The sequence below is a fragment of the Lithobates pipiens genome, unplaced genomic scaffold (genome assembly GCF_037356315.1).
Source record: "Lithobates pipiens isolate NorthernLeopardFrog02 unplaced genomic scaffold, aLitPip1_a1.2 Scaffold_10, whole genome shotgun sequence".
NCBI classification, from domain to species: Eukaryota; Metazoa; Chordata; class Amphibia; order Anura; family Ranidae; genus Lithobates; species Lithobates pipiens.
Window position 1 is genome coordinate 216,157,606 of NW_027507686.1, and position 23,064 is coordinate 216,180,669.

At 45.7% G+C, this 23,064-nt stretch overlaps 2 protein-coding genes across 4 annotated transcripts in view; one reads left to right on the forward strand and one right to left on the reverse strand.

The window, feature by feature from the left end:
- Nucleotides 1-4,512: 4,512 nt before the first annotated feature.
- LOC143926287 (uncharacterized) lies at nt 4,513-12,571 on the reverse strand. Its single transcript, XM_077450232.1, has 2 exons — nt 12,567-12,571; nt 4,513-6,193 (listed from the first exon to the last, which is right to left on the reverse strand). Exons 1-2 carry the CDS (start codon nt 12,569-12,571, stop codon nt 4,762-4,764), a joined length of 1,437 nt encoding a protein of 478 aa, XP_077306358.1. The 3' UTR covers nt 4,513-4,761.
- Nucleotides 6,786-23,064, forward strand: part of CELF1 (CUGBP Elav-like family member 1) — a 73,995-nt gene continuing 57,716 nt past the window's right edge. The window contains exons 1-2 of one of the 3 annotated variants that reach the window (XM_077460975.1): nt 6,786-6,873; nt 12,379-12,454. The gene's annotated coding sequence lies outside the window, so the exon portion shown is untranslated. The remainder of the gene's footprint in view (nt 6,874-12,378; nt 12,455-23,064) is intronic. The other 2 variants (XM_077460973.1, XM_077460974.1) reach the window with 2 other exon arrangements.

The following is a 23,064-nucleotide window of genomic DNA, read 5'->3' on the forward strand; positions in this document are numbered from 1 at the left end:
TTGGCCAGATCACCAGGTGAAATCAGAGGGGAAAAAAGCCTAAAAAAATAAAAAACGAATGCAACCACCACATCTAATGATTGGTAATCTGCCATACATTACATTTTAGATTTGGGGTTTAACAAGAAAAAAAAAAAAGTGTCATACTTACCTTCGCTGTGCAGTCGGTTATGTACAGAGTGGTCCCGATCCTCCTGTTCTGGGGTCCCTCCATGGCGCTCCTGGCTCCTTCTCTTCTTAAGTGTCCCGTTGGAGAAGCTCTCTCCTATGGGACACCTGTGCGGGTGCACTCCCTTGTCCTGCTGCTGCGTCTGTTGACATAGACAGCAGAACTTGTACAATGCTGTTGGACCTATATGGTCTAAACATCACGTGAGCTGCTAGAGTATACAGTGTGGATATCAGACGGTGTATGGGAGTGTGATCACATCACACAAGAAATCTATTTGCATGCACTTCAGTATCACTGGACTAGTTCACTCATTTATGGGCACAATTCTGTAAAATTAAGCATGGGAATGGATTGCATATTATCACTTGTAGAGCTGGGCTCCTGAAGAGTTTTTGAAAGTTAAAACTTTACCCAAACTACAGTTTGGTTTGGGTCTATTTGTCAAAATTTGGCTTCTGTGTCAGTCTGACTGGACTGTGAGATGTTCAGTCTAGCCACAGGGGGGGCACTGTCTTTGGTGGCAGGCGTGGAACATGGTCTGATCAGGCGCTTAGGTTACTCTCTTTCAGAACCAGGTCAGTGGGAGTGGCCCTCTCGCTGTGCCCTCTGGGAGAGGGTATTTAAGATATGGACGTCACGTGGTTCGGGGTTCCGGTCCAGTATGAAGTGCTGATTACATGGTCCTGGTCCTCCTGACCAGCCCCCCTGAAGGCTATGGCCTGGGGTGCTGTTCCACCCGACTTTAATGCCTCGGAATTGGCTAGCCCAAGACATGGAAACTAGAGAAGGATTCTGAGGTGGATGGGTGACGTCTCGGGTTCAGGAGAGACCCATTGAACTTCGAGCATTCCAGGGGAGGACTCTTTAGAAGAAGACCTTATATGAGGGTTTTCTTAACAAGAACCTGGAAGGGCCGAAGTAACCAAGAGAATCTGGTCCTGTGGATATCGCTGAGTAGGCTCAAAGATCCAGGTATCCTACAAGTGTTCTACAGCTTAGTTTCCTACATGTTCTGCAACAATGTCGGTGTTAAAGACTTTGTTCCTGAGTACGCACCAAGTTGGCTGCTAGGCTTTGTGAGAGAGGGACTGTCCAACCTGAGTGTTCATCCAGCTTCGAATGGCTATTCTCTGGATGCAGTCAAAGTAAGCAAGTTCCTTTAACGTTTATAGACTTTGACATTGAGAGTACCTGAATTCCTTTCCAACCCTCTGATCCCAAGTTAAAGACTGTTCAATGGTTGAAGTTTGCAAATAAAATCCATTCAAGTGGATCTGTTGTCAGTCTCAAGTTACTGGGTCATCTACCATGGGACATCCCTTAGACGTGCAACAAGGAGAAGCGGAAGGTAATGGTAAGCCCAAAAATAACCAGCAGCTCCTTAGGGGGTTAGTGCTACACTTTATTGATGAGTATTTATATATGAAATATATTTATTTTATTGCTTATTTTCACAATTTTGTAAACCACTTTAGCACAGGTGTTTAAGACACACTACCCAGTAGGGTCATCGTAAAATTTCTATATAATTTTATATTGCTGTATGTACAGTGCATCCGGAAAGTACTCACAGTGCTTCACTTTCTCCACATTTTGTTATGTTACAGCCTTATTTGAAAATGGATTGACAACGTGTAAAAATTTTGTTTGAAATTTTTGCAAATTTTAAATAAAAAAGGGGGGAAAAAAATCACATGTACATAAGTATTCACAGCCTTTGCCATGACACTCAACCTCAGGTGCATCCTGTTTCCACTGATCATCTGAGGCCAGGTTCACACTATACTACATGACAGTTGTACGATTTTCATCCTACTTTGCTCTGCGACATCAGTCCTACATTGGTCCTACATCCATCCGACTTTCATGAACAGGATACTACTTTGATTCAACTTTTCAGATAGTAAAACTTGTCCTTTGACCAATCAAAACTAACACACAATGAGAGGGGCTACAGCAGAGGGCAGGAAATAACACAATGTTAGAGGCCAAAGTTGGATGGTTAGGACAACGATCCGACTTTGATCCTACTTCAATGATAGTCAATGGGCTGAAGTAGGATCAAAGTCGGACCAAAGTAGTACAGGGAGCATTTTCAAAGTCGGACCAGTTAAGATGGCTCCCATAGGGAGACATTGATTTTCGTTTGTCGTACCAGTGTGAACCCAGCCTGTGATGTTTCTACAACTTGATTGGAGTCTACCTGTGGTAAATTCAGTTGATTGGACATGATTTGGAAAGGTACACACCTGTATATATGAGGCCCCACAGTTAACAGTGCATCAAACTGAGCTATCAGGGGAGAATGGCCTTAGTTAGGGAGGTGACCAAGAACCCAATGGTCACTCTGAAAGAGCTTAAGCTTCCAGAACCTTCCAAAAGAACAACTATCTCTGCTGCATTCTACCAATCAGGCCTGTATAGTAGAGTGGTCAGACGGAAGCCACTTCTCAGTAAAATGCACATGATAGCCCGCGTGGAGTTTGCCAAAAGGCACCTGAAGGACTCAAAATTACCTGGTCTAATGAAACAAAGATCGAATACCAAGCGTTGTGTCTGGAGGAAACCAGGCACCGCTCATCCCCTGGCCAATACCATCCCTACAGGGAAGCATCATGCTGTGGGGATGATTTTCAGCAGCAGGAACTGGGAGACTAGTCAGGATCGAAAGATGAATGCAGCAATGTACAGAGACATCCTTGATGAAAACCTGCTCGAGAGCACTCTGGACCTCAGACTGGGGCGAAGGTTCATTGTCCAACAAGACAACGACCCTAAGCACACAGCCAAGATAACAAAGGAGTGTCTGTGGGACAACTCTGTGAATGTCCTTGAGTGGCCCAGCCAGATCTGAAGCTTAAACCCGATTGAAAATGGCTGAGCACTGACACTCCCCATCCAACCTGATGGAGCTTGAGAGGTCCTTCAAAGAACAATAGAAGAAACTGCCCTAAAATAGGTGTGCCAAACTTGTAGCATCATACTCACAAAGACTTGAGGCTGTAATTGGTGCCTTCAACAAAGTTTTGAGCAAAGGTTGTAAATACTTACAACATGTTTATGGGATGTTTTATTTATTTTTTTTTTTAAATAAATTTGCAAAGATTTGAAACGAACAAACTTCTTTCACATTGTCATTATGGGGTATTGTTTGTAGAATTTGGAGGAAAATAATGAATTTAATCCATTTTGGAATAAGGCTGCAACATAAAAAAATTTGGAAAAAGTGAAGCGCTGTGAATACTTTCCGTATGCACTGTATCTTTACACTTAATTTTCATTCTTTGTACATTTTTAAAGCCTTTGATACCACTGATATTTTATATCACATTTTGCCTATGTTGTAAAATTGCTTATTTACACACGTCTTAATTATGTTTATATGTGTATCCTTTGAAGCACTGGTTATTTGGGAACCTTCACTTAGGTTCCATTCACACTTGTGCGACTTGTCATGCAACTTCAAACATCAAATTTGCATGAGAAGTCGCTACCCATGTTTTCCAATGATACACATTCATATATGCACGACTTAAAATTGCAGCACCTTCAAAGTAGTTCATGCATTACTATTTCGGTCCAACTTTCATGAGTTGCACAAGTTGCATCAAAGTCGTTCCTGATAGTTATACAATGCAACTTGTGTGCAACAGTTGTCCATTATCACTGGTCAAAGCCAAAAGTCGTATTCAAGTTGCACTCATCTAAAGTTGTGTCAAAGTTGCACTATCATAATACTGTCCCCCATCGGATAGTGTTGCGCATGCGCAGTACACACAGATTCTGAAAATACCCGAAGCGTGGCGAGTGAATCGAGCCTGCGAGGGGCCCTCTAATTTTCCCAAACCTATGTCCGCTTGGATGGTGGGGCTACCACCTCCACTCACGGCGTAGGCGCCGTTCATCTTCTGAGATTTTCCAAAACTTCTTCTGCTCCGTACTGCGCATGCGCAGTATGGGGCGGACACTATATGATGGCAGGACACTATCTGCCAGAACACTGGCTCAGGGATCCATGTCTGAATGGACGGAGAGCTGTGACTCAGTTCGGGTGCCCCCATAGTAAGCTCTGTGCAAATCCACTGCAACAGAGCAGGTAAGTATAACATATTCATTATTTTTATAATAAAAAAAATTTGACTTTACAATCGCTTTAATAGTATATTTGCAAGTTTCTTTATTGAATTTGGAGAATTTTATTTACAAGTCATCGTACATATAGGAACTCATCACAATGCTGATTTTATTTTTAATGAAGTTGATACATTTCGATACAATCACATCTCATTTATTTAATTCCTTAATAAATACAACATATAAATAACATTATAATAGGACTGTTGATGACGTAGAACACATAAGGAGGATCAGTTTTAAATTCATTCAACATTATTGGACACTAGCAACACTTAAAATGTTACTAAACCCAGGACCCTGCATTCACTATATCTGGTGTCCCACAGTACACAGAACATGGAAATGCAATTATTTTAGTAAATATAAATGGCTAAATACTCTTTCTTATCAGCAGTATATGGCAGGATAATGGACAGTTATTGGGTTGTAGGGTCAGGGAAGAAAAGAGTTTATTATGAGAGGTCACAGCTGACATCCGAGCACACAATGCTGGTTTTGGTGTCATTGACTGGGCAGAATGTGGATCTCAGGGCCCAGTGCTGGGTCTTGTAGTGAGGTCTCGGGGCTCGGTCCTGGGACTTGTAGTGAGGTCTCGGGGCTCGGTCCTGGGACTTGTAGTGAGGTGCCGGGGCTGGGACTTGTCGTGCGGTGTTTGGGCTCGGTGCTGGGACTTGTGGTGAGGTGCCGGGGCTCGGCGCTGGGACTTGTGGTGAGGTGCCGGGGCTCGGCGCTGGGACTTGTGGTGAGGTGCCGGGGCTCGGCGCTGGGACTTGTGGTGAGGTGCCGGGGCTCGGCGCTGGGACTTGTGGTGAGGTGCCGGGGCTCGGCGCTGGGACTTGTGGTGAGGTGCCGGGGCTCGGCGCTGGGACTTGTGGTGAGGTGCCGGGGCTCGGCGCTGGGACTTGTGGTGAGGTGCCGGGGCTCGGCGCTGGGACTTGTGGTGAGGTGCCGGGGCTCGGCGCTGGGACTTGTGGTGAGGTGCCGGGGCTCGGCGCTGGGACTTGTGGTGAGGTGCCGGGGCTCGGCGCTGGGACTTGTGGTGAGGTGCCGGGGCTCGGCGCTGGGACTTGTGGTGAGGTGTCGGGGCTCGGCGCTGGGACTTGTGGTGAGGTGTCGGGGCTCGGCGCTGGGTCTTGTGGTGAGGTGTCGGGGCTCGGCGCTGGGTCTTGTGGTGAGGTGTCGGGGCTCGGCGCTGGGACTTGTGGTGCGGTGTCGGGGCTCGGTGCTGGGACTTGTAGTGAGGTGTTTGGGCTCGGTGCTGGGCCTTGTAGTGAGGTGTCGGAGTTCGGGGCTGGGTCTTGTAGTGAGGTGTCGGGGCTCGGCGCTGGGACTTGTGGTGTGGTGTCGGGGCTCGGCGCTGGGTCTTGTGGTGTGGTGTCGGGGCTCGGCGCTGGGTCTTGTGGTGAGGTGTCGGGGCTCGGCGCTGGGTCTTGTAGTGCGGTGTCGGTGCTGGGACTTGTAGTGAGGTGTCGGGGCTCGGTGCTGGGACTTGTAGTGAGGTGTTTGGGCTCGGTGCTGGGACTTGTAGTGAGGTGTCGGAGTTCGGCGCTGGGTCTTGTAGTGAGGTGTCGGGGCTCGGTGCTGGGACTTGTAGTGAGGTGTCGGGGCTCGGTGCTGGGACTTGTAGTTTGGTGTTGGGGCTCGGCGCTGGGTCTTGTAGTGAGGTGTTGGAGTTCGGCGCTGGGTCTTGTAGTGAGGTGTCGGGGCTCGGTGCTGGGACTTGTAGTTTGGTGTTGGGGCTCGGCGCTGGGACTTGTAGTTTGGTGTTGGGGCTCGGTGCTGGGACTTGTAGTGAGGTGTCGGAGTTCGGCGCTGGGTCTTGTAGTGAGGTGTCGGGGCTCGGTGCTGGGACTTGTAGTTTGGTGTCGGGGCTCGGTGCTGGGACTTGTAGTGAGGTGTGGGGGCTCTGTGCTGGGACTTGTAGTGAGGTGTGGGGGCTCGGTGCTGGGTCTTGTAGTGCGGTGTCGGGGCTCGGTGCTGGGTCTTGTAGTGAGGATGTCGGGGCTCGGTGCTGGGTCTTGTAGTGAGGTGTCGGTGCTGGGTCTTGTAGTGTGGTGTCGGGGCTCGGTGCTGGGTCTTGTAGTGAGGTGTCGGGGCTCGGTCTTGTAGTGAGGTGTCGGGGCTCGGTGCTGGGTCTTGTAGTGTGGTGTCGGGGCTCGGTGCTGGCTCTTGTAGTGTGGTGTCGGGGCTCGGTGCTGGCTCTTGTAGTGTGGTGTCGGGGCTCGGTGCTGGGTCTTGTAGTGTGGTGTCGGGGCTCGGTGCTGGGTCTTGTAGTGAGGTGTCGGGGCTCGGTGCTGGGTCTTGTAGTGCGGTGTCGGGGCTCGGTGCTGGGTCTTGTAGTGTGGTGTCGGGGCTCGGTGCTGGGACTTGTAGTGCGGTGTCGGGCAGAGCCGTGTGGTCAGGGATCTTTCTCCGCCCCCTCCCATTATTGGTCGCCTCGCTCTGCCTCCCCTCTCAGCTCCCCCCCACAGACCGCCTGGTGGATCCGCCCGGAAGTGCCGCCATTTTGGATCCTCTGTGCGCAGGGAGACGGCGAGAGGTGCGTGACCCGGAGACTGAGATCGGTAAGTGGGGGGGAGATGTGTCCGAGGAGGCGTCTTTTTTTTGTGCTCCGGGTGTGGGAGTGTCCTTTCCATCCTCGGCCGCCACACCTTCCCCGGGGTAACGGGACCTCGGAGTCCGCCCCACCCCTCCAACCGGATAACGGGACCCTGCCCGGGCGGCTGTGGCCTATATGGCCTGAGGTAGCCCGACCAGGCCCAGAACCGAGCCCTATGGAGGGGCACCGGCCTTCACTCCGGAGAGTTCCGCAAATGCAAGACTGAGCCCGCCATCCCCTCATCGACACCGTCCTCCCGTCTATATACAGAGCCCGACCCCCATCTACACATAGAACCCGACCCCCATCTACCGTGTGGTGTTCCCTCACCCACCCTGTACTGTATATACACCGGGCCCTATATTACCGTCTGTGTTCTCTCACTGTATAATATATATCAACCCCCATCATAAACACTGCCCTCCCCTGTGTGTATAATACATGTGTGATCATGTCCCCTACACTGCCAGCACATGTATGACTACATACACACCGCCCTCCCCATACATATCACTTCCTTCATGTGCAGCTCTCCACCCCACACATGTGTGTTTATATGTATCTGTGCTCTCCCGGCACACACCGACCACCCTGCACTTACCATGTGTGTAGAAAATATTTATGCCAATATATAGGTAGCTGGGTGATGGTGCATATGAGAGGAGATATATATCTCATAAACCCTGCCTCATCTGTTATCACCCCGTGTGTGTGTGTGTGTGTGTGTATATATATATATATATATATATATATATATATATATATATACACACACACATATACATACTGATAGCTGTGTGTAAGGGGGGTGTATTTTTTTTAATATATTATAATATAGTCTCTCATATACGCTATCAGCCACCTATCTATATATGAATATCTATTTTTCCCACGATTCCTTAAATAACTTAAAAAAAAATAATAATCATATATTTACATTTGCCCACTGACAAAAAATGATCAGTCTGTAATTTTAACAGTAGGTTTATTTTAATTGAGAGACAGAATAACAACAAAAATATCCAGAAAAACGCATTTAAAAAAAAGTTGTAAATTGATTTGCAATTTGAGTGAAATGAGTATTTGAGCCCTTCGCATAACATGACTTGGTACTTGGTGGTAAAACCCTTGCTGGCAATCGGAGGTCAGGTGTTTCTTGTAGTTGGCCTCCAGGTTTGCACACATCTCAGGAGGGATTTTGCCCCACTCCTCTTTGCAGATCCTCTCCAAGTTGTTAAAGGAATTGTAAAGGTTCCTTTTTCTTTTTGCAAACATGTTATACTTCCACTGTGCAAGGGTTTCGCACAGAGCAGCCCCGGTTCTCCTCTTCTGGGATCCCTCCCGTGTTTCTCCTGGCTCCACCTTTTCTTGAGTGCCCCCATGGAGAGCCGCTTTCCATGGGGGCACTTGTGTGGGCATGCTCATGAGTCCTGCTGCTACGTCTATTGATACAGACAGCAGGACTCAGCCCTGCTCACTTGTCACTGGATTTGATTGACTGGCTCCCGCTGCTATCAATCTATCCAATGAGGACCTGAGACAGTGGCTGGAGCTGCTGTGCTCGTCCCTGTTGCTGGAAAGATTGTGTTCAGGTATGTAAAAGAGGGGGCTGCTGCACTACAGAAGGTTTTTCATCTTCATGCATAGAATGCATGAAGGTAAAAAAAAACCTTGAGAGTTTACAACCGCTTTAAGGTTTTTTTGAGGCTGACGTTAGGCAACTCGACTCTTCAGCTCCCTCCACATATTTTCTATGGGATTAAGGTCTGGAGACTGGCTCGGCCGCTCCAGGACATTAATGTGCTTCTTCTTGAGCCACTCCTTTGTTGCCTTGGCCATGGGTTTTGGGTCATTGTCATACTGGAAGACCCATTTTCAATGCCTTGGTTGAGAGAAGGAGGTTCTTACCCAAGATTTGATGCTACATGGCCCTGTCCATTGTCCCTTTTGATGCAGTGAAGATGTCCTGGCCTCTTAGCAGAAAAACACCCCCAAAGCATGCTTGATGTTGGATGAGAAGGCCTGGCTTGCAGCCTCCACTCCAATTTATCTCAAAGGTATTCTATCGGGTTGAGGTCAGGAACTCGCTTATCCATGTCTTTTATGGACCTTTCTTTGTGCACTGGTGTGCAGTCATGTTGGAACAGGAAGGGGCCATTCCAAAACTGTTACCACAAAGTTGGGAGCATGAAAATTCAAAAATGTCTTGGTATGCTGATGCCTTAAGAGTTCCCTTCACTGGGACTGAGGGGCCAAGACCAAAACCTGAAAAACAACCCCACACCATAATCCCCCCTCCACCAAATGATCCCCACCCCCTGTAAACATGGGCACACTGGCTACACATTGTGTTCCCACCCCTTGCCACATGGGTGCGCTGGCTGCATCTTAGCCACCTGTTTATACTGCCACTGGTGTGAATGAGGCCTTTATTTTTGCCATGCATATCAGATCTTTCCCTACTAACTCCTATCTTGTTAGAGAGTAGCTGGCTTCCCTTTTTGAGGGATTATTCATTTTTTTTTATTTATATATTTTTTATATAAGGGAAATTGGACTTCCTCCCGCATATGAAAAATTCAGTGCTGTACCCCCAGGGCAAGGGCAGTGTCATACGACGGCTCTTTCTGCCAGCGATTTCATGCCTGCTTCTTGGTCAGACAAGAGTATCCCCTCCACCCCCACATAATGCTGCCTGTGTGACTAGATCAGTTTTCCCCAGCAATTTGTATTCAGAAATGTTTTAGAGATTATCGGATAACTAGGAAGGTTTTTTTTTTTTTTTTTTTTTTTGAGTGTTTTAAAGTTTAAAAAAAATGCTGCTGGCAGAGCTCTCACATGACATCTCCCTTCTGGCAGTTCACTTTCATGCTTAAAATTGCTTTCAGCCTTTGTTGTTAGGTGGTGGTGTAGTGCAGCGTCTTGTGGTTTTCATGTTTCCTTTTCCGGGTCAAAAAAGACATTCCCATGATTTGGATGCCTTTTAAAATGTGTGAATGGGACCTATAAGAGCTATTAAACTATCACCTGTGTAAAATGTCGTCACCATTGCACAAGCAATTTCAATGTTTATCTATTTACTCAGCACCACCTCATCTCTTATATTTTAACAATAAAATGGGTAATATTTTGCACTTGTGACTTGAGATTAATGAAGAACTTCACTGAAAAAGTCCCTCTGGTATGCCCCAGCCTGGGGCAGATTTTATTTTTAAATGAGTACTAGCCCTCTCCTCTTCTACAGCCTCTTAGGACATGCAGGATCACTCGCAAACCACGGCGTGAGCAGGGAGCTGGCTGTGGTTTCTCAGGAAGCCACAGTTGACTTCCATATCCAAGATGGTGGCACCAGGGACCCGGAGTGGTAATAAGAATCGGCTGTGGGAACACAAAGCTGTGCTCCAGACACCTATTTAAGTTGTGTTTTTTTTTTTTTTTGGCTGAAAATTACTACTTGATAAACTGTTGCAATAATATTTTGTTACTTAAAAAATTGCAACAAAAAAATGGAACCGATTTCACACAGGACGCCATGTCACTAAACCCTGTAATGTGTAAGATGGCTTCAGCTATGCTTTCCACCCACAGTAGAGCTTCTTCAGATGCATTTTATGCCCCAGTGGGCTTAATAGTTGAGCCCCAAAAAATTTGTCAGTGGCCATTTACCATGATCTGTGATGCGGTCATGGATACTCCCTTGTGCATGCCATTCTAGGGGGACTTTAATGTACGCCCTCCCAGAGTTATCGAGCCACGCTGTAGCAGTCATTTGGCTATGGCCCTATCATTAAGTGGTTACACAGTCTGGGGTAATTATCTTCTCAGTGAGTGTTTTAAGGCATTTAGGTTAAACGGGTTATGAAACAAAAACAAAACATCCATACTCGCCTCTATGCTGCAACATTGGTGTGATGTTGCAGCTGTCCCACGTTGACTCTAAGGCCAAGAACGGAGCGATCACATGACTACTGATCTTTCAGTTCTAAGTTTTCTCCGAGTGGAGGGCGGTGACTGTTAGTTGCTGTTCTTTGCTCTGCTCCACCAGCACTCAGTGGAGTGCCGGGCTGGCGAGGAGGTGGGTGCAGCTGGCTCTGGCGTGTGCGATGAGAGGCAGCGCCAGCAGTCAATTGGCAAACCAGGTGGATTGTGATCCTTCCAGAGTATACAGCTCTTCAGCATGGACCAGATTGATTCACTCTGTAATGGTGCTGACCAATCAGAATCCATCAGGTTCATCCTGTTAGTGGCGCTGGAGAAGAATTTCAAATCGCTGCAGTTGACATCTCCACAGCCCCAGAAGTAGGTAAAGGGGGGGGTGGATGGGGAGGGTTGTGTGGTGTTCACCTTTACAACTAATTTAAAGTGGTTGTATAGTCCTTTTTGGGACGTTTACCTACAGGAAAGCCTATAATAAGGCTTACCTGTAGGTAAAAAAAATCTTCCCCTCGCAATGCGCCGCTGACTGCAGCAGCGCATGCGCACAGGGGATTCCTGGCTGAAAGCCCGACAGACTACGGACCCTGCCGGGAAAAAAATCTCCCACGCGGGAGTGACGATATCGCGGCTCCGGCCACTCACAGCGCCGGAGCCGCGATACCCGGAAGAAACGCAGAGGGAACATGTCAGCTCCCTCGGCGTGGATCGGACCAAATGTCGGGGCTTTGTTCTAATGTATTTCATAATGAGCTAGTATGCAGTGCATACTAGCTCATTATGCCTTTCCACATCAGTGGGTATACAACCGCTTTAAGGCTCCCTCAATGCCTGTAACCAGGTAGGCCTCTTCATAGGCATTGAACCTTTTATTTCTGGCTTGGATGTCCTCAATGTTGCCCCCCCCCCCCCCCCCCCCTCCTCTCTACCTTTCTTATCACTCTCCCATCCCTCCTGGTTGTGGAGGCTTCTTTTTGTTATTTAATCCTCTTGCTTCATTCTTGCTGCTACATCTGGATTCTGTAGCACTTCTGGTCCACAACTAGCTCAGTTTTTTGTTGATATGTATATGGACCATCTCTTAGGCGCCAGTTTGTTGAAGTTATGAAAGTTTACTGTGTCCACATATAGCCATCCCTTGTCCATAGCATTATCATTTGCATCCAGTGATATTTTGCTCATTTCTGTACGATCTTTCATGTTTTTTTCTTGTACTTTGAAAATAAAAGATAAAGACTGCAATAGTAACTCAAAACATACTTACTGAAAATACAGTACAGTTTTTCCTGAAATGCTGTGTGCTCCACTAAAAATGCGAGGCGTCATAAATGCCCCAATTGAGTGGTGACCTTGTCCTCAACTTGTATGATCTGTTACTCAAATCTACATACATTACCGCAAATAAATGGCTCACAATTAAGTCTGGTAGGAGAGAAACTAGTTCTGATCAGTACGGTATGTCCTTCGAATGGAAAAGTTTGTGCTTTTGTTTTTCAAGGGATTATTTTTTTTACAAATGTCTTTGTGCATTCCACAGGCACAAACCTTAATATCAGGGTCTCCAGCGCTCCGGGCCACTCTTGAGAATTCAGAGAACATTGATGTAAGTTTTGGTAATATTTATAACATTCTTGTTAGTGCAGTGTCATGTTTGTGATTTTTTTTTTTTTCCTTTTTCCCCTGTTGTAAAGAATGTGTCTAATTTCCAGTATCCCCTAATCTTACTTCATAGTTGTTACATGTGCCTACAGGAATGACAGAAAAGTGTGTTTCTTTCTTGGTGTCTGTTTCCTCCAGGCAATTAATAATGTTTCTGTACAGGGTTGTGCTAATGTGGCACCTTGTTGGATTGTTTTGCTCAGCTGCTGTCTTTAACAAATTTGGCCTGCCCGTCCGTAAACATAAGGCATCTCTACTGCAGTTTTGCAGATCTTTTTAACATGCTTATGTTCTCAGGCAAACCGGGGATCCTAACTAAAATGCTTCAAATGTCATGATGGTGCATTATAAAATACTCACCTTAGAACGAGGCGCCGGTATCTCTGGCACGCGGGAGTCTTTTTTTTTTTTTTTCCCGGCAGGGGCTGGCGGTTCTGCTGGGCCGCATGACGTCAGCGGCTGCATGAAAAGTAAACCACTACTAAACCGTACAGATTTAGGAGATATTCATTTTACCTACAGATAAGCCTTATTATAGGCTTATCTGTAGGTAAAAGTTTAAAAAAAGACTATATACATCCACTTTAAGTGATTGTAAAGGCTCGTTTTTTTTAAATAAACATGGTATACTTGCCTCCTCTGTGCAGTTGGTTTTGCACAGGGCAGCCTGGATCCTCCTCTTCTCCTCCCTCTCCTCCTCTCCCCCTCCTCCCCCTTTTGAGTGCCCCTTAGCCAGCAGCTTGCTACAGGGGGCATCAAGTCAGAGCTTTGTGTATCCATTCAGACACGGAGCCCCGGCCTGGCCCCGCCCCCTCTCCTCTGGCTGACTAACTTTGACAGCCACGGGAGCCAATAGCGCCACTGCTCTGTCTTAGCCAATCAGGAGGCATGTCCTGAATGGCTGAGGGGATCGTGGACATCGCTGGAGAGAGGAAGGGGCTCAGATAGGTAATTAAGGGGTTGCTGGGGGGGGGGGGGGCTATTACACACAATGCATTAAGATTAAAAAAAAAAAAAACCTTCTGCCTGTACAACTCTTTTAAAGCGTCTTAAAGGCCCATTCTCATTTGGGGATTTGAAATTGCTGTGACTCCAAATGCGGTAAAACATGCATACCTATGTTTGGATGCTATGGTTCCTAAAGGCGCCCCAAACACAATGTGTTTTTGCTGTGATTGTCGCTCAGCAAAATATGCGTTTAGAAATCTTGCAAAAACGAATTGCCCCAAACAGGGCAGGTGCTTCTTTTGGGTGACAAACTTGCATAGGGCAGCCCATGGAAGTGAATGGGGTGCCTAAGGCCGGGTTCATATATGTGCGAATTGGTTGAAGTTTTCACCGCATCCAATTCGCATGACATGCGAGTGTGACCAGTTCACGCATGTCCAGGGCGGCCGTAGTGCGAATTCTAAAAGGGTCTTGAGATTTTTGGTCCAGTTCAAGTGCGAATTCAGGCAAAAATTTGGACCTGAAACTCAGCGGACCACAAGCTGTGAACCTGGCCTTATGCTCAACGTGCAGAAATGTGTATAAATTGCGCTCAAGAAATCGTGAGAGGGCTTGTTCCCGCTATACAAGATCTGAACAGGGCTAAAGGGATTAGGATGTATTTTATTTTTAACTTTAAAACTTTAAGGTAATTTTTTATATTCATTTTACATGCGTGCTGCTGTTTCATTTTCTTAATCCTATTGCATCTCCTATAAAGGATAAGTTCACCTTTTGGGGAAAGAAAATAAATGCACATATTTTTGCAGAAAGAAAAAATGTGCATTTATTATTTTTTCCCCAAGCAGCCTGTAAAGCATTGCACCTGTGATCAGCGGAGCCTGGGTGTGATGTCGGGCTCTCTTGCAGACGCTTCCTCCAGCTTTCTTGCCCATATCTCTGTACAGGATTTCTATTTGAAAGCTGGAGGAAGTTTCAGTGAACTATGAGGGCGCTCAGCAGGTGCCGGAGCATGTTACACCTCAAATATGGGTGTAACATGCTCCCAAATGAGAGCCTGCGTCCAGGGCCAATCACTCGCAGGGGATCAATAAATGAGCGATTATATGGGAGCGGCCATGGTTAGTTGGCGGAGGCCGACTTCCTACCATTGCTTCCAATGAGGCTGCTTCCTGTAGCTAATTGTCAGGAACCTCCCACTAGGATTCTTGCATGTGATTGGTGTTGGGTCCATTCACCAGTGTCAATGTGGTCTTAGGCCTCATTCACCTCAGTCTAATTTGATCCAGCAGTAGATTTGTGCATCAGGAGTTTGCAGCTGGAAGGTCGTTCCAGACAACTGTGGTCAGTCTGTACAAAGCAATAACAAGCAGGCAGGAGCCTTAGCTGTTTGCTTGTAATGGCAAAGCTCGCAAATACCTGCTAGTTGAGGGCAACTGATTGACCCTGAATGCAGAAATTCTGTCCCTAGCTACATGTAATCCCTGTCTGTGCAATTACATGTGAAGAACAGCTGCGACTCGAGTCGCAGGACATTCTTCTGGCTGTCTGGTACATCTAGCTACCCCACAAGTGTTTGTAATCTACGTTGGCTAATTATACTTAGCTTGCAGTATTTTGAACTCCTAATAAGATGACGTCTCGCAACTTTCCTGTTGTACCATATTTTTTACGTTTGTATGCTCTGATATAGCTGTCCTATTAAAATAAAGAATGTATTCTACATACTGCGTGCAATATTTGTGCTTAGATCAACCCCAATCACCATCCCCTCCCCCTCCAGAACAAGCCCCTTGCAATGTGTGCACTTGACACCCAGACCATGGCTCTGCCCTGCCCTACTCCCTCCCTCCTCACTGGCTGTGATTGATAGCAGCAGGAGCCTACGGCTCCTGCTGCTGTCTGAGCAATGAGGTAGAGAGCCTCTGCTCTCATGCACATTGCTGGATTGAGATTGTGATTTGGGGGTTGTGGCGGCTTGCAAAAGGTTTTTTACCTTACTGCATAAGTAAAAAAATCTTCTTCCTTTAGAACCACTTTGATCGGATTATGCAGCATGCAAAAAGCAGTGTTTGATAATATTGCGTATGGACTTTTAGAAAATGATTAGTCCTTAACCCCTGTTGTTTTAGCAAACTTCCCATGTAATAATTCTGTACAAAATCCCTCCAGCAGTTATCGGTACGGTTTGTAAAACAAGCTGCTAGTTATGTTTTATATTTCATGTAATTGAAATGTAGATAGTTTTCTATTTAAAATGCATTAATTATTTAGTTTATTCAGCATGAAATGGAGCTTAGTTATGTAGCATGAGGCTGTATATTCTGCAATTTATTCATTTTTTAAATATAAACTTTTATTAAATTTTTCACGGCTTGGGCAAGAAGCCCTACAAACTCGCAACATTAGTAAGACAGTAGAGGTCGCAGCCCCCGAACCACATATTCTGTTGACTACATTTAGACATTTTGATACATTCCGTACAAGTTCGGAAGGGTCTACCGGAGACGTGCCGGTTACCATCTCATAGTTTCATCCCGTGGGCCCAAATAAATATTCTGCAATTTTTACATTTTTTGTAAACTCATTTAGTGAATCCAAGCTCGGCAAGCTAAGAGAACATGCACTGGCAGTGTTATTGTTTTAATAAAAGAATTTGTGTAGTTCTCCAACTATGTGATTAACTTATTAAGCTAAAATCAGTTCTGATATTGCAGTTTTATTACCATGACAGCTTATTATTCTAAATAGGACCTTCATTTTGTTTGCTAATATTAAAGATTCTAACTACCAGCAAGAATAAGTCCTTACATTTAAAGTACACCTGTCATTTGAGATCCATCATGGCAGCGCCTGTTAGCGGGCATCCACTCGCCTGCTGCCGTCACATCCCTCACCTTGGTGTGTCACTGCATCACCAGCCGTCCCAATAAAGTGAATGGGACTGTCGGTGAGTCAACAGCGGGTCAGAGGAGGAGCAGTTGTGGGACAGAGATGACAGTTGCTCTTTAAAAATTATGATTTAAAATCAAGCCTTTTTACTAGTGATTTATATCAAATCCACCCTGGGCTGGGGATTAATCCAGGTATAGTCTTTAGATAAGTATCTAATTTTTAAATGCTAGCTTTACTTTAATTTTTAAATGGTTTGTTTGCGCCAAACAGGTTGAAACTATTTCCTTATTAATAGGTGCGAATCCTGGGCATGTTGTATAAACTGTATGTAGTCTTAGCTATATAAAGTACTATGTTCTGGGTATGAGGTTAGACCTTTCTGTCTCGCACTTGGAACAAATTAGTGTCTAGCTGAGCAGCGCTCAGCCATTCATAGGCAGCTTTGTATTCTATCGGTGAATACAAAGCTTCCCCTGATTGGCTGAGTCAGAAAGGCGTGCTGATGTCATGATTTCCAAATCATTCATAGAATACAAAGCTGCCTATGCAGTATGACCCCATTTTGTTTCAGGTGTGTGGGAGCAGTCAGCTATGACTAAGCAACAATGATGTGAAACGCGTCAGCTTTGTCCTGCCTCTGTTGTCACATGAGCGTTGACTATTCATTACAATAAAGGCTTTTATCAGATTGCGGCTGTCCAGAATCCGTTTCTTCAATATTGCTCGTGCTGAGCCTACACCGGGCTTCCGCTCTGAGGAGGGAGTTTTCCTCACTACACCACCTGGAGCGGTTCACTCTTTTGTGAGGCAGCGAGGTCTCGCCTTACACTCAGAATACAGTGCTGTGTACTTTATGTAAGCTGTCACTTCAGTACAAAAAAAGAATGGTCCAGCCCTTTAGGGTCACCATTGTATCCTGTACCAGTACCACTGAATCTTGTGACTAGAGAGATGATCGATGTTGCAGGCATCTGGATTGATTCGTGTTACAAGATTTGTCCCAGAAGCATGGTTTTTGTGGTGGATTTTTTTATTTTTATTTTTTCAGATGGCAGGGTTAGAAAGCTGGAGGATATTGCCTTTAGCAATTTATCCAATGCTTCTATTTATTTTAACCAAGGAAGAAAAATGACAGTGGTGGGTGTTTCCAGTTTTGTGGATATGAGAATTCAGGCCCAAAATTTTACATCAATGTTTTGTGTTAAACTGTGGATCGTATTATATATCATTGCATTAGATTAGTGGGGGGTTTCATTTAAAGGGGCAGCTGCAGACTGGTGCCATATGGATTATAGATGTTGGTTTATGCTTGGGTAAGCTTAATATTGAGATCCTAGTTTACCTTTTATACACGGTTCATGCTATTCTGTTTTTCTTTTCCTATTTGGTTTTTGGTGTTTTTACCCTGGATACATATATTACCATCTGCATTATGTCATTTGTTACTTCACCACATACAGTGAGGTGGATGGAATCTCAGTCGTCCCACCAACACCTCAAGTCTTAGCTCTGGTTCACACCGGGGGGCGGCTTTCAAATCACGCTACGCCAGCAGGATTTCAAAGCCACACATCCGTGCGATTTGCACTGCCGATTTAATTGCGGCTTGCAACTTCATTTAACTGAAGTCTATGCAAGTAGCAATGAAATCAGTAAAACGTAGTACACAAACCTTTTCATACTTGCTGTGACATGAGTTATCGCACCGGTGTGCACCTAGGGCTTACTTTTAGGTACACACTTCTGATGCAAGTTTTTTCCTTTTATTTTTTGTCGTGCTACATGCTAAGATGTATGTACATCAAAGCCGTGTACTGTCTATTATATAGAAGTGCAGTGACTAGCGTTATTGACACTATTGTTTGTTTTTCCTTTTTGTAACTTTGTATTACTTGTTTTTTTTTTTTTTTTTTTTTTTTTTTTCTTTCTTTGCACTGAAAATATTTCAGTAAAAAGAATATGCAAAATAAAAGGGGCAGCTGCACTTTTTTGGGAATTGCATTTTTATGATTCGGTAAGGTGCCACAAATTTAGTTCAGAATTAATTTAAACTGTATTTCAGTTCAACAATGGATTCTTGTTGGGTGGACAGCGGATTAAGCTGAAATTATTGCAAGTGGTTCTACCTTGCATGCCCATTCCCTGTGTTTGTTTTTTTTTTTTTGTACTCCATAATATTGATAGCAAGCTGCTATTAGCTGTAAAGGTAGATTTGGACACTGACCTTCTTCCTTCCCCCCCCCCCCCCCCCTCACTTATCAAAGGGGAACTAAAATGGGAACTTAAGCTTTATGTCCTCAACCCAATCCCTACCCCCGGGCTTCCAATTTTGGAACTTTTTATTATTTTTTTATTTTTTTGGGTGGAAGCGGGTGAACAAGGGCCTAGTTTTGTCAGGCACCCGCTCCCAATTCCGCTGGATTGGCCTAGGCCAGTGATGGCAAACCTTGGCACTCCAGATGTTTTGGAACTACATTTCCCATGATGCTCAACTACACTGCAGAGTGCAAGAGCATCATGGGAAATGTAGTTCCAAAATATCTGGGGTGGCAAGGTTCACCATCACTGACCTAGGTGATTCCACTGGGAGTTCTCTGGTGGCGCTCAGTGCATGGCTGTCGAGATCAACAGGTATACACGGTCAGCCATACATGGAGCAAATTTCTTTCCTGCAACCACAGGTTGCAGTAAAACAAATTAGCTTGATTTCCCCTATCAACACAAACAGTGTTGATACAGGAATCCCCACTGGGAGAAGATATTGACTGTTGCTAGTGGCTATAGCAGCCACTAGTGATAACCGCAGGCAATATCCGACTTGCTGGTTGAACAGAAGTTGATTGACCAATCATCTTGGCACATTCAGCCTGCTTATACACTGTTTGAATTTTGGGCGGTTCCCCCACTGACAGCTGAAATGTAAAAAAAAAAAAAAAAAATGGGAATTATCCATTGTTAAGGAGCTGGGCCACCACATCCTTAGACTGATGACTTGTTCAGCTTTTGTTCCCCTGTTGACCGCTGAAGTATAAACCAATGTTTCCCAACTCCAGTCCTCAAGTACCCCCAACAGGTCATGTTTTCGGGATTTCCCTCAGATGGTTACTAAGGCAGTGAAACTGATCAAAATCACCTGTGAAAAATAATGGTGTGCCCGAAAACATGACCTGTTTGGGGGTACTCGAGGACTGGCATTGAGAAGCATTGATGTAAATTAAGTCCTGGCAACTGGAGCTGTTACCAAAAAAAAAAGCAGCAGCCAGGCAATGTTTATCAACATTGCTCAGCCATCCAAACATAAAGATAAAAAGAAACAGTTTCTTTTTGTATCTTTCTGTTCATGATCAAAGGGATGAAGTCAGTTTGCAAGCTGTCAAGTAAAACTGGAGTTAGTACTTACCGGTAACTCCTTTTCCGGTGGTCTTCCAGGACAGCCCTTGAGAGATGGAGCTCCTCCCATCGACACAGGAAACACATTGCCACAGTTCAAAAGGCGGTCCCTCAGGTCCCTGGTCAGTCATTCACCAAGAACCGAAGGATGGAACTGAAAAACATATAAACCATAACAGGTAATAACATTAGTACATCACTACAATCAAATAAAGGGTGGGATCGTGCTGTCCTGGAAGACCACCGGAAAAGGAGTTACCGGTAAGTACTAACTCCAGTTTTCCCAAGTGTTCTTCCAGGACAGCCCTTGAGAGGATCCCCAAGTACTTACCAGATTAGGGGGGGACCACGGCCTGGAGGACTTTCCTCCCAAAGGCCTGATCCTGACTAGACATTAAGTCCAGTCGGTAATGCCTTGTAAAGGTGGAAAAGCTTGACCATGTGGCTGCTTTACATACCTGCTCCAGGGTGGCACCAGCTCTTTCTGCCCAGGATGCAGACAACGCTCTTGTTGAGTGAGCTTTAACACCCTCAGGAGGATCTCTATTCAAGGTCTTATACCCCTCTGCTATAGCTAGCCTAATCCATCTAGCTATGGTTACTTTTGAAGCTTTCTGTCCCCTACGCTGTCCGGAAAAAAGGACAAAAAGGGAGTCTGAGATTCTGAATGGATTTGTTATTTTAAGATATTCTAGAATACACCTCCTCACATCCAATAAATGAAAACGTTCCTCTTTCTCATTTGCTGCATTTTGACAAAATGAAGGGAGGACAATATCTTGGGACCTATGGAAACTAGATGCTACCTTTGGTAAGAACCCAGGGTCTGTCTTTAGAATGACTCTGTCTTCTAGGATCTGTAGGAATGGTTCCCTGATGGAAAGTGCTTGGATTTCACTGACCCTACGGGCTGAAGTGATTGCCACCAGGAGAACTGTCTTAAAGGTAATAAGCCTTAGGGAGGCCTCTGAGATAGGCTCAAAGGGTGACCCCAAGAAAGCTTTTAGCACAACTGCTAAATCCCAGGATGGGACTTTTGTGATTCTGACTGGCTTGCGTCTAGCGACTGCCTTACAGAATCTAGCGACAAAAGGATTTTCCTGTAAGCGTTCATCTAGGTATACACTTAAGGCAGCTATCTGTACTTTAATAGTACTTAGGGTTAAACCCTTGTTTACACCTTCCTGTAAAAACTGTAGAATATTAGCCGTATTTATGTCCCGGCCATTCAGCCAGCTATTGAATTTTTTCCAGACTTTTTTGTAAATAGCTCTCGTGACTGGTTTGCGACTCTGTAGTAAGGTCGCAATTACCTCGTCTGACAGGCCCTTACTCCTTAAGATTTCCTCCTCAGTAACCACGCTGACAGCTTCAGTGTGGCGACCTGCGGATGGTAAAGAGGTCCCTGCGACAGGAGGTCCTGTCTGTAGGGAAGTCTTAGAGGCGGACAGTCTGTCAATTGTAGCAACGTTGTGAACCACGGTCTCCTGGGCCAAAAAGGTGCTACTAGAATCAAACAGGTTTTTTCCTTGAGGAATCTTGCTAGGACCCTCGGAATGAGATGAAGAGGGGGAAATGCATACGCCAGACTGAAAGTCCATGGAGTTTGCAAGGCATCTACCGCCAGGGGTTGATCTCCTGGGTTTAGCGAGAAAAAATTGGGAACCTTTGCATTTTTCTTGCTCGCAAAAAGGTCTACCTCTGGTTCTCCCCAGTGAGCTGTTATGAGATTGAATGCCTCTGGGTGTAAGGACCATTCTTGGTTCGAAATCCTCTGTCGACTCAAGAAGTCCGCCTTGTTGTTCAGCTCCCCTTTCAGGTGAACTGCAGAAATGGATTCCAGATTGGCTTCTGCCCACTGGAGAATGCGTCTGGCTACCAACATCAAACGAGGACTTCTGGTTCCTCCTTGTTTGTTTATGTATGCTACAGCCGTCGTATTGTCTGAACGGACTTGTAGATGGTGACCCTGTATTGCGGGGTGGAAAGCTAGAACAGCTCTCAGGATTGCTGTTAGTTCTTTCCAATTGGAAGAGAAACATTTCTCCTCCGGGGTCCACTTGTCCTGGACCCAGCTTGAGCCTAGGTGGGCTCCCCAGCCCCAACTGCTCGCATCCGTTGTTAGTGTTGAAGTGATAGGAAGGACCCAATGAACCCCTTTGTTTAGGTTCTCCCTGTCCTTCCACCACCAGAGGGAGCGTTTTACCCTTGAGGGGATCGATACCTCCTCCTCCAGATCTCTGCCTTTTAATTGTTCTAACAGAAAACCCTGAAGTTCTCTTTGATGGAACCTGGCCCATTGTACGGCTGGAATGGCTGCCGTCATAAGACCTAAGACCGACATTACTTCCCTCACCGTACACTTGGGGCTGCATTGAAGAAAAGATATTCTCTGCCACAGATTCAAAATCTTTTCTTCCGGCAGTATAATTTTCTGATCTACAGACTTGATCCAGTACCCCAGATACAGGATCTCCTGTGTTGGGGTTGTCTTGGATTTCTCCTGACTGACAATCCACCCTAATCGACTCAGACTGAGTTGAGTCAATTCCAGGTCCTGAGAAAGACGACTCTCTGAGTGGGCTGTTAGGAGCAGATCGTCTAGGTAGGGGATAATTGAGACTGATTGAAGCCTCAGAGGAACTAAAGCCTCTCCGAGAACCTTGGTAAAGATTCTCGGAGAGGATGATAGACCGAAGGGAAGTGCTCTGCACTGAAAGTGGTAAACCTTTGTGTCTATCTGCACTGCCATCCGAAGGAATTTCTGGCATTCCTCCCTTATTGGAATGTGCAGATAAGCATCCCTTAGGTCCAGGGTTGCCATAAATGTCTCTTTCTGCAGGAGATTCTTTATGGAATAAATGGACTCCATCCGAAATCTCTTGTAACGGATGGAGCGATTCAGTGGACGGAGGTTCATAATTAGTCTGAATCTCCCTGACGGTTTTCTTACCACAAAGATGTGCGAATAAAAACCGTCCCCTTGTTCCTGAATAGGGACTGGTGTCAATACTTCTTGATCTACCATTTCCCCTATTAGTAAAGGTAAGGCCCTGGCCTTTTCTGAGTGACTTGGAAGCTTTGTCACCAGAAACTTGGAAGGAGGGTTGCTGTGAAATTCCAGCGCATGACCCCTTTTTATTATGTTTAAGACAAACTCGTTCGAGGTTGTCTCTTCCCATTGAGGAAGAAATTTGCTTAATCTTCCTCCCACAGGAACCCTGACGTCACTGGGGTTTGGGATCCTGATTGGGGCGGCTAAACAGTATGCCCCCTTTTCCTTTCCCTTTATGTCCCGACCAATGTTTTTTGGGGGTTGAACTCTTCTCTG